Source organism: Podarcis raffonei, chromosome 13, assembly GCF_027172205.1.
Source record: "Podarcis raffonei isolate rPodRaf1 chromosome 13, rPodRaf1.pri, whole genome shotgun sequence".
NCBI classification, from domain to species: Eukaryota; Metazoa; Chordata; class Lepidosauria; order Squamata; family Lacertidae; genus Podarcis; species Podarcis raffonei.
This window is the reverse complement of record NC_070614.1, coordinates 44,200,282-44,212,187: the sequence shown is the minus strand read 5'-3', so window position 1 is coordinate 44,212,187 and position 11,906 is coordinate 44,200,282. Positions and strand designations below refer to the sequence as shown.

General features: G+C 39.7%; 1 protein-coding gene across 1 annotated transcript; it reads right to left on the bottom strand.

Moving 5' to 3' along the window:
- Positions 1-776: 776 nt before the first annotated feature.
- LOC128399014 (vomeronasal type-2 receptor 26-like) lies at positions 777-10,956 on the bottom strand. Its single transcript, XM_053360273.1, has 8 exons — positions 10,830-10,956; positions 8,595-8,779; positions 7,582-7,685; positions 6,297-6,588; positions 4,093-4,944; positions 3,105-3,332; positions 2,137-2,263; positions 777-1,678 (listed from the first exon to the last, which is right to left on the bottom strand). Exons 1-8 carry the CDS (start codon positions 10,954-10,956, stop codon positions 777-779), a joined length of 2,817 nt encoding a protein of 938 aa, XP_053216248.1.
- Between the last annotated feature and the right edge of the window lie 950 nt (positions 10,957-11,906).

The window sequence follows — 11,906 nt, the reverse complement described above, 5'->3', positions numbered from 1 at the left end:
ACAAACAAGCACAGGCTACAAGAAAACCTACAATAGCTCCCCTTTATTCTGAAGTCATTAATACTGATTTGCAGCTGATTAAGACACTGCTAATGAAAACAAAACAGTGTAATACACAAAAATGGAAAAATAAAGACCCTCTTACTATAACAATTAGCTAAAAAAAAGCTGCCAAACTATCTCAATGATAAAACTTACATAAGAGAGAATGCAATAAATAACAAACAGGAAAACAAATTTATTGGGTGCTGGGCTTTATTTTGACCTTTTGGAGTGACAATGTGAACACTACTTTCCCTTTTAATCTTTTCACCATACTTCACAGTGTGTGTGTGTCTGTGTATGTTTGCTATGTTGCCCCTTTCTTCTTTCACATGCTATTTGTGGCCATCCAACCTCTGCTTTCAAAGGTACCTAGAAAAGGGGGGGATACACATGGCATAGAGCTAAAATAGACCCACTGTAAGTTTCTAAAACTGTCAGCCCTGAAACAAGTGTACAGAGTAAAACATATTTAGGATTGAACACGAAATAGAAAATTAACACTTAGCATTGATTAAATAATTCAACCAAACTACAACAACTTTATTTAATGGAGTTCATTGGGACATGAGATGCATCCCTAAATATGCCATATCTGATTCAAAGTAAACATCATGTTTCAGAATATCATGGGGCACATTTGAGATATTTAGTCTGTATACATAAATGGGGGTAAAGCATATTAGAAACAGTTGTGTTTACTCCTGAATATTATGATCTCAGTTGTAATATTTTTACTTATTCCTCTTTTTTAGCTGCTCTTTACTGTTCAGGTCTGGCCTCAGAATAATTATGTAACATTTAGGGGAGAAAATGCAACCAAGTATTCCAGCACTGGAGGCCAAGATAGAGAAGATCTCCACAGCCACCATATACTTCCCTTTGGTGCTTAAATAAGTTGGAACAAATGAAAGCCACACACTGCAAAACACCAGCATGCTAAAAGTGATAAATTTGGCTTCATTAAAAGTGTCCGGAAGCTTCCGAGCAAAGAAAGCGACAACGAAGCTAACAAGAGCCAGAAATCCCATGTAACCAAGAACATAGTAGAACATATTGGGTGAGCCCTCATTGCATTCGACTATAATATACTCAGGCAGAGAGTGCATGTCAAGATCTGGGAATGGAGGCTCAGTACCCAGCCATAGCATGCAAATACTTGCTTGGATAAATGAGCAACAGAGAATAATAGAGGTTGAAAATCTTTTCCCCAACCACTTCCTCATCTTGGATCCTGGTTTAGTTGCCATGAAAGCCAAAACAACAGTGAGGGTTTTTGCCAAGACAGAAGAAACAGCCGCTGAGAAGATGATACCAAAAGCAGTTTGTCGTAAATAGCAGGTTGGGATCTGAGGCTGGCCAATGAATAGCAAGGAGCAGAGGAAGCAGAGCAGGAGGGAGATGAGCAGGGTGTAGGTGAGGTTCCGGTTGTTGGCTTTGACAATTGGTGTCTTCCAGTGCTTGATGAAGAGTCCAAGGACAAAAGCAGTGACTATAGAAAAAGCCAGAGCCAATGCAGTCAAACTGATGCCCAAAGGTTCATCATAAGACAGGAAGTTTAGGTCCTTGGGAAGACACTGGTTTCTCTCTTTGTTAGGATATTGATCTTCTGGACAGTGGAAACAATCATCCATGTCTTGTTTTAATAAAATAAAATAAAATAGAAATGTATTTCAGTGTCTCAGAGATCAACAATACTGAAGTCCACTAAGGACACTTCTTTATTAGAGATTATGCATATCCCTGCACATCACCATTTAGTTCTGCTGTGTTTCTGTTCAACTGAGGATTGCACAAGCGCAAAAGCATCTTACACACCCCAGAATTTAAGTTGGGTCACTTATAATTCTAGGTTTTTGTAGGTTTTTCCTTAAAAGAAAGACTACTCTCCAGGGAACTGGAGGTAATGTCATGTGCTCTTTAGCATAATTATAATTCTTGTAGAAGTATCGTGTTTATTTCTTTCACCCAGTTACCCATGAAGCTTGAGGCATTTCTTGGGTGATATCTATCTTGCTGAAACAATGATACAGCCCCTCTAATGTCAGTATATATGATTGCTCTTAATATGCTTTACAGAATAATGTGTACAACCTCTCTTGTCCGAAATCTTCCCTTCTGGACATAGAGCACAATCATAGCAACAAAATGGTTCTCCCTCCTTCTTTTTTCTGCTGGAACCTGGGTGGCAAGGGGCATTGCACAATGCAATGGGCACAGCCTATTCACAGAAAAAGAAGATACAGCGTTTATTTTTAAAAAACCCTCCTATGATCAAGAAAGTGCTGGTGTCAACAAAGAGCATCATATATCACTGAGAGGATTATGCATGCTGATCAGACTACAGCTCATTCGAAGAGGGTAGGGTTACAGCACAGTTAAAAGTTTCCCCTTCCTGTTGGCAGTCTTTTTTGGGTGGGTGGGTGTGGGTGTGTATGAAATATTTTTAAAAGGAACTCACACTTTGAGTCATTTAAGAATCTTTGCCCTTACTCTGAACTGACCTTGTTTCCCCTTATTGACCCCTAACATTGTTTGATCCCCCTTTAAACTAATCAATTGCTATTATTCTAAGTTTGCTTTCTTTGCCTTCAGTCATCTGAGTTTTGTAGAATGCTACAAAAAACTGTGTGTTCACCACTACAACAAAACAAAACAAAAGGTTAAAATTAAATGGTATCTTTCTATTTAACCAGATGGACTATTTTCAAAATGGAAGTTCTATATTGTTTCCCTTAAAACTGTAAATACGTAACTCTCAAAGTGGGCCCTTTTGCTACCCATATCAGTCTCTAATGAAAGTTTATCTCCTGTACCATAGCAAGTTTGATTTCAGGAAGTATGTGGGCTGAAAAGGGGGGGGGGGAGTGCCAGGAGACGATGTGGATGCCCTGAATAGAGTCAGAAATATGAAGTCCGTTCTGAGTCAAGTAGGGAAGGATTTGGTCCATTTCTAGCACACAACCCTAAAAGTAAAATCCAATGCTACAGACTGGAGCCAACAATGACATGCAGGGAAAGTTATTAAGCTTTATGTCTTAGAAGCACCATTCTGGTCCTACCTTTTGGAATCCGCTGTGCCATGTAATTATAGCCTTATTAATGGAGAACTCTCTGTCCAGCGGTGACTGAGGATCCATCCTCCCTACTTTCACTTTTAGGAAGGATTTATTTTGGAAAGTAACCCAATTGATAATATCAAATCCAGCTATCAGTTCACCTTTCTCATCAAAGGAGACCTTATCCCCAGCAGTGTTGTTAAATGAGATACTTCTCAGAAAAGGGTAAAGCTAGAATGAAAGAAGTTTAAATTAGTATTGTCTCTTTCCACCCCTTTTGTAAAACTTATCTGGCTTCTGAAGCTATTAGTTATTTCCCACTAACTAGGTAAAAAAGGTAAAGGACCCCTGGACAATTAAGTCCAGTCAAAGGCGACTGTGGGATGTGGCGCTCATCTTGCTTCAGGCCGAGGGAGCTGGCGTTTGTCCGCAGACAACTTTCCAGGTCATGTGGCCAACATGACTAAACCGCTTCTGATGCGATGGCACGTGACAAGTGCCAGAGTTCACGGAAATGCTGTTTACCTTCCTGCCACAGTGGTACCTATTTATTTACTCGCGCTGGTATGCTTTTGAACTGCTAGGTTTGCAGGAACTGAAGCGCCACACTGCATATTCACCTTTGACTGGATTTAACAGTCCAGGGGTCCTTTACCTTTTTTTAACATATCATCACAGTATTTCAACTATTATTGAAAATGGCAAAGATACGAAAGATTGGCCCTGGTGGATCAGATCAATGTCATTCTGATTCTTCATCCTATGGTCATCTTTGAGAACATGATGGAACATGATTCGATAGATACTTCATCTGATCCTACAGTGCTGTTCTTATGTATTCATGTAACATTTTACCTGATGTGTGCCCAAGCATATCCCAATTTAAGTAGTATATAAACAAATAAGTAAACACAAAAAGGGACAGCATGGATGAACATGGTAACTTCCCACCCATCCCCAATGATTCTACTTTTTCTGTGTAAGAAATTACCTTAAAATGTTGCAGCTTAGAAGTTTTCAGACGCTTTCCACCCACCATTTCTCCATGTCTCTTTCCGGATGAATACAGGGCATGCAATGCATGTGCCACAGCATAGACAGTATTATAGATGCTGTAGCTTTGGCTGGTCATACTTATTTCAAAAAAAGGTCCAGGAAGGCTCTCTAACTTTTCCCTACCACTGCAACTCCCGCTACTCTCTTCACCCATGCCAGTATCTGGAAATAAGCAGCTGAACGCTTGCTCCCAGAAGACTTTGATAAAGCCATCTCCATCAGATTGGGAACTATGGACCTGAAGGAAATGTTGGAACCCCTGAACCTCATTGGAGTGAGCTGCAAAGGACAAGGCGCCATGGAAAATCTGAATGTCCAGTTTCTTGAATAACGGATGAACGGAAAAATCCCAGTGGGCTGTCATTATCCACACCTTGTTAATAGGCATCATATTAGTAATACCCAGATTGAGAACCACCTGCAGATCTAATATCATATGAGTGTCAGCACTTACAATAGCTACATTGACACTTGTCTTGCTTAGCAATGTTGCCATATTCATAAAAATGTCATAAAAGTTAATAACACCTAAAATGTTGCTCTGGATTGGCATTCTCTCGGTGAAGCCTGTACAGATACCATTCTGAGAAAATCTTTGCTTCATCGTCTGCACAAACTTTTCTCCTTTGTCATCACCCATGGCCATGATCCCGACCCACTTCCATTGAAAGTATAGCAGCAGCTTGACCATTCCACTGTACTGATGTTCTTCATTGGGGACCATGCGGTACAAGGAGAAGTGATAGGTTACATCATTCACAACTGGAGTATATATACAGTAGGTAACCTATGCAAGAAAAATAAGTTTTCCTGTAATAAATGTATATAGTCAAACCTTTGCTTACTTACAATATTAATTCTGTTTTTCTCATTAAAAAAAACCAACAACCCAAGGATATATTTGTGGGCTTACTCTACATTTTAAACCTACAAGACTCCAGTGAATTGGAACAGACTGGGGGGCAGTGATTGTTGAAGATAACCTCGTGAATTCTATGTGTGACTCAAATCTGGATCTCCTGGTTTTCACTCCCAACGCACTAACCACAATGCCATACCATCCTTTGTTCTGAATTATTGGTTAATTATTCCTGAAATGCAGCTGTCGGTCAAAACACAACTCTGATTTTTTTCAATGCAGTTCTCCCATCAAAATGTGTACAAGGAAGCACATATTGGGAGAAAGTATGCATAACAAATTGGAGAAAAAGTGGGATATACTAGTGATATCTGCTTGCAAAAAAATGTGGATTTTAGGTAAAATTATATACAGAAATATGCATATTAGGAAAAATTCAAAAAAAAAATTTCCTTCCAGTAGCAGGAAAAATTCACATTAAGATATTAATATATTTCTGCAAAGACTTCATATGCAATGTTGTACACACTGCTCGGCTGAGAAACTGCATTGCACAATTTGGATAAGTGAAAATAAGTTTCATTTAACATATTGTTAATGGATTCATCTTCAAAAGGAAATTGGATTGCATTTACCTCATCCTTACTCTCAAGCTTGAAGTTTGCCTTGTCCTGGCTTACTGAATGCTGTATCCTACAATGGATCTGGCAGAATTTATTATAATTTATTATAAAACTTATTATAAAATGACTGAAGCACTCACGTGATGGAAAGATGGAAAGAAATCTGACACCATGACCATATATATGGCCAAATATGCACTAATTACAAGATGTATACCCACTTCCCTTCCCCCCCCCCATCTTCAAATTATCCCTGCATAATTTACATCAAATACTTCAACATCTGGTGGGGAAATGGATGCTACTATTCACATTAATTTTTAGGTAGGCATGTCCATAGGAAAACTGGCAATCTGGTGAGCCTCCTAGTGAGTCTCAGACCACTGGTCCATTTATTCAGTATTGACTGTAGTAGCTGGCAGTGGCTGTCCAGAATTTCAGGGAGGCAGAACTTCCAACCCTACTTGGAGTTGCCAGGGATTGAACCTGGAAACTTCTGTGTGCAAAGCAGCTGCTCGATCACTGAACTATGGCCCTTCCTATGTGCAAATTCTCCTTCATGTAAACAATGGATAGAATAGGACAATTTTCTCATGAGAGAAAAGCAGAGTCATTGAGTCTGGTAAATGGGAAACGGGTGAAGTTGATGTCTCTTACCTGTGGTATCTTGTAAAGCCCTAAGATAGTGGCTATGTGGAGGGATGTTTCTGAATCAAGTCCCCCAATGACAGCAACAGGGTTCTTCTTCATGTCGCAGTTGAAGTTGAGAACGGTTCTCTTCTGATTAAATAGAAGGTTCAAAGTGTTCTGGTAAGTTACCTGTGCATCAAAGTGGCTGTCATAAACATGGAACCCCAAGGTGATGTTGGGTAAGATCTTGTGGTTCTCATTGATCTCTTTCACAGCAAATACAAAGGACAGGGCATGTTGATATTTTTTCAGCATTGCACTAATGTAAAAGACAGGTAATGTGTAAGAAGTGATGGTCTACATGATGAACTACTTCCTCACACTTTGCTGCTTCTGTGGGAACGTCTGCTTCAGTGTCTCTTGCAATATATTATATAAAGTGCCGCAGCAACCCATATTTATTATTGCTGGGGATCATAAGGAAATTAAAAGGAAAACATGGTTATGATATTTTGAGGTGTTTCACTGTTATCTGCCTTCATCTAAGACAATGCCAACAGCTTGCTTGTATTGTAGTATTATCAGGGACTCCTGTTCCTGTACTTCTGAATATATTTTCAACTTCTTTCCCACTGGAGAGATCCATAGCTGCCTGTGTTTCAGGCAGGAATCTTTCCCTGACCTACCTGGAAGTATTAGGGATTGAACCTGGGACATTTGCATGGAACACATATGTTCACCTTCTGCTATGAAACCCTTACTGAGTGCTCAGATACTGTCTGACAGCTCAGATAAAAAGAGAGAAAAGAGCATTCAAGGTCATAGTGTGGGAAACCGAAGATGAAATTTGAGGTTACTATAAATCCTGGAGGTACTGATATGTACATAGGAACATAGATTGCTGCTGTATACCAAGCTAGAGCAGTGGTCCATTGAGATCAGTATTGTCAAAGCTGACTGGCAGCAGCTCTCCAAGTTTTAGACTGGGATTTTCCACCAGCTCTACCTGAAGATTCCATGGATGGGACCTGGAAACTTCACCATGCAAAGCAGATGCCCTACCATGGAGCCACAACCCTTCCTCAAATTGTTGTATAGAAATTGTTGGAACAAGGAAACTGCAAGTGTGTTTTCCTTCAAAAACATGAACACCATTCTCTCTCATGGACAAACGTGAGGGGCATATTTTCTATATAAACCATGGTTTCTATCATTTATTTATATAATCTACCCTTTGTTACCAGTTATATGCACAGTGATTGTATATAACTTCCAGGTATATAATTTAGAGATGAATAGATGATTTTCTTACACAGGTTCAACATCATACTTTGGTGTGGGGTGTGTGTTGAAGTCTGCGCCCTCAGAAAAGGAGAAGAGCTGGGAAGTGATTCCACCGACGATGAGGTCCCCTGGCTGAAAATATTGATATCGCACTTGGAGGGGGTCATTCATGGTGCACACAACAGGAGCCAACTTGCAATCAGTTTGAGGCAATAGCAACAAAACCATGAGTCGCAAGGACTGAAAGTACCCTGTCATCCAGAAGGCAAAACTGCTGTCCCTTGATAAAGAATTCACTGTCCCTATCTTGATCATTATCTTCTAGTGACTATCTGTTTACCACATCCTGATATCAATGGCTTTACAGTCTGATGCTCAACTGATCTGTTGGCTTCTATCTTAATATATAGGGGAAAGTAGTCTGCACAAAGGGTGACACAGCACTGTGTGTACCTCAGCCTTTGTCTGTCCAGTTCAGGGCCTATTATAATAGGATTTTTAAAAGAAAACCTCCAATGTCATTTGGACTGTGGCTGCAGTGAGTGAATAATTATGGCATTGGATAATTACGCAGAGTGAGAAATCATATTCCCCAAAGTATTGTGTTCAGTAAGGCATCAGGTGTAGCAGAACTGTGAAGTAAACATGGGCATGATCCAGCCAAAGTTAAGCACACGTAGACTGCTATTCTATTTTCACTTACCCAAAAGAAAGCACAATTGAACTCAATGGGACTTACTGTTGAATAGTTGTGTATATGATCACAACCATTAAATTAATCCATAATGATATGAGAGCTATGCCATTTTTATTTTTAAAGTTTTTATTATGGGTGTAAAATAAACAATTTTGGGTTTATTTCTAAGCTTCGGGCCTAGTTTTAGAATTAGAAGACATGCAGTCTTCTAATTCTTTGGGGGGGGGGTAAATAAAACCTAATAACCCAGCATTGGAAGCCAAGATGGAGAAAAAACTCTACAGCCACCATGTATTTTCCTTTAGGGCTCAGGTAGGATGGGATAAACAGCAGCCACACACTACCGACATGCTGAAGGTGATAAATTTGACTTCGTTGAAACTGTCAGGTAACTTTCTGGCCAGGAAGGCCACAGTGAAGCTATCAATGGCCAGGAAACACATCAAGCCCAGGACGCAGTAGAACATGGTGACTGACCCTTCATTATATTCCACTGTGACTTCTTCAGCCATGGAATGTGTATCAAAATCTAGGAATGGGGGATAGGTTGCCATCCACAAGGTACAAATAGCAGCTTGAATAAGAAAACAGGAAAGATCTGTAGAGGTTGCCAGTTGTTTCCCCACCCAGCTCCTTATCCTGGATCAGGGCTTGGTAGCCATGAAAGCTAGAACTACAATTGTGGGTTTGGCCAACACAGATGAAACAGCCACTGAGAAGATGATGTCAAATGCAGTCTGTCGAAAGAGGCCACTTTGTGAGGGTGGCCAGTGAATAGCAAAGCACACAGAAATGAGAGCAGGAGTGATATAAGGAGGGTGTAAGTGAGTGTCCGGTTGTTGGCTTTGACTATGGGTGTGTCCTTGTGTTTAATGAAGATCCAGAGCACTAATGCTGTGACCAAAGAAGAGGAAAGAGCAACAATAGCCAAACTGGTCCCCAATGCTTCTTTATAGGACAAGAAGGTTACATATTTTGGAATGCAGAAATTCTTAAGCTTGTTTGGAAAATGATCAGCTGGACATTGAATGCAATCATCCATATCTGGAGAAAAGAACAGAAGAATGCATAGCAGACGTTAAATGCATTGCATCAATCAAGGCCTATCCCAGGCCTACGTGACCAGCTGGATTCCTATAAGAAGCCCAGGAGCAGGACATTAGGCCCAAAGTCCTTTCTCATTGTTGTCCCCCAGAAACTTGTTACTCGTTGGTTTATTGTGATTGAACCTGGAGGTAGCAGAGAACTACGGATGTGGAAGAAATGTGTTAAGTTCACATTCTGGTATGAACCTAATTAATTAACTAACTAATTCCCAAACAAAATGTTCAAATATGTGAACAAAAATGCAGTTATCCTTTGAAATGTGCAGTTGTCTGAATTCTCTGGATTTTGTGATGCAACACTCCAACTGTGCTCCATCTTGGTGTGACTTCTCTATATATCCCTATTCAGGTTTTGGTCTGAGCATGTGAAGGTTTGAAACTGAGGTTCAGCGGGTGCATGCTACTCTGCCTCAAACATCCTTGAGCACAGAGGCAGCCTTCAGACCCTTGGGCATTGAGACAGAAGGTCGTAATAGAAATTTAAGTATGTTTGGTGGACTTCATTGAAAACCACTCCACAGTCAAAAACTCCTATAAGGCAGGGTCCTTCAGTACAGAGAGTTTCTTGGTGTATTCAAATGAAAATACTGTATTTTAATACTTTGTTAGAAGCTGCCCAGAGTGGCTGGGGAAACCCAGCCAGATGGGAAGGGAATAAATTATTATTATTATTATTATTATTATTATTATTATTATTATTACTTATAAGACATCTTCAGACCTTCATGATAAATGTGTGAAGGTCGGAAGAGGTGGGACTTGAATGCTTTCCCCACACCCTTCACATTCAAAGTTTTTTTTAAAAAAATAATCTTTATTACATTTTAACAACACAAACAGAAAGCACAGCAAAAAACAAACAAACAAACAAACAAACAAACCACACACACAATACAGAAAAAAAGAAAAGAAAAGAAAAGAAAAGAAACATTTCAATAACACAACCTTACTTTCCTTCACTTATTTCCTCAACTTCCTCACACCTCCCTCCTTGTATTCCACTTCTATTTAGTTAGTTTCAACAAATCCTTTCCCTCTTTCTTTCTCTTATATCTCAATTGTACATAACATAGTTTTCTTAACCTTATTTTAACCTTAAAGCTAAAGCTTAAAAGTACTTAACTTCTAATAACATTTCTGCTAAATCCATGAAGTGTCAATCCTCCATTTTTCTATCCCTCAAAAAGAATTTTTGTTAGTTTCATATAAACCTTCAAGCTTAATATATACTTTAATAAGAACTTTAAATTTCCAATCTTATTCCCTCAGCTTCCCCCCTGGTTTCAGACACTGCCAGTCCTATCCGTCAATTCCCTATAGTCCTTCAATCAGGAAATCTAATGTCCGAGGCTCTTAAGTCTCCTCCAGGCCCCTTCTGCGGATTTTCTTCATGTTCCTTGATGTCAAATAACAGATCCCAGGAAAATTCCATCCTGATGTTGCAATCACATCTTTTGAGCAATCCAGCCAAACCTTCATGGCCAAAACCAAAGTCATATTTCAAAATGTCTCCAAGTCCAAGAGTCCCCAGATCCCCTACTTCCTCCAGACGCCAACAGTCTGCAAGTTCTTGTGTAATAAAATCTTGCCAACTTTCCATCTTCACACCACTTTTGAGCAATCCGGCTGAACCTTCATGGCCAAAACCAAAGTCATATTTCAAGATGTCTCCAAGTCCAACTTCCTCCCAACACCATCAGTCTGCCAGTTCTTGTGCAGTAAAATCTTGCCAACTTTCCATCCTCATGCCAGACCAGGATCCAATTTTCAAAATCGGATTTTCACCAAATTCAGCCTTAAGCATCCTCAATTCATAGTCCTCAATTTGTTTCTGTGGGGCTAAAATTCTCACTTGTGATGTTTCATACTCTGTAGCAGCAGCTGCAGCCAAAGTAGATTCCTGTGACAAATTAGCATTCCCAGAGTATTACCTTTCCAGCTGGCCCTCACTCCTGCAATAGTATCAAAGTTCTCCCACTAGAGGGACACAGTTTCCATTTGTATCAACTCAAGTTACTTTTCTCCATCTTGAAAAACAGAAGAGGACGGAAGAAACTTTGTATTTTTACTGACTGTCAAGTCCATTCTAACAAAACAAAAAAATCTTTTAAAAATAAATCTCCAAATGTCAAAGGCAGCCCGTTCCCAGGCTCAGAGCTGTGGTTTTTTGATTTCATAGAGCTTGTTAAATTCAAAGTTTCCCCCCTACTTCTTCAAAAGGGGGGGTTGCATTTTAAAACGATGAATATTAAAACCTTTATCAAAACCTTTCAGGATTTTAGCTTGTAGGGTCTTTGTTTCGATCTATATACAAAAAGTGGAAGGCGGACTTCCTATTTGAGCCTTCCCGCGTAGCTGCCAGATTAAATCTGCTTGGCAGGGGGTTGGACTCGATGGCCCTTGTGGTCTCTTCCAACTCTATGATTCTATGATTCTATGATTCTATGAAATCTTTTATATCCTCCAATTCAAATTCAAATTCTTTTTGACCCTATTTTCTTTTCAAATCTTCCGATTTGTTCTACTCATGGGTAGTTGCTTTTGGGATCA

What these genes read in the sequence shown, in the direction of transcription:
- LOC128399014 (XM_053360273.1), bottom strand. Translation starts at nt 10,956, where the DNA reads ATGGAAAGTTGGCAAGATTTTATTACACAAGAACTTGCAGACTGTTGG. An exon ending in TTATCACCTTCAGCATGTCG is followed by an intron (nt 7,686 to 8,594) that starts GTAGTGTGTGGC and finishes CAATATTTTCAG; the next exon opens with CCAGGGGACCTCATCGTCGG. An exon ending in AAGTATGATGTTGAACCTGT is followed by an intron (nt 6,589 to 7,581) that starts GTAAGAAAATCA and finishes CTTTTACATTAG; the next exon opens with TGCAATGCTGAAAAAATATC.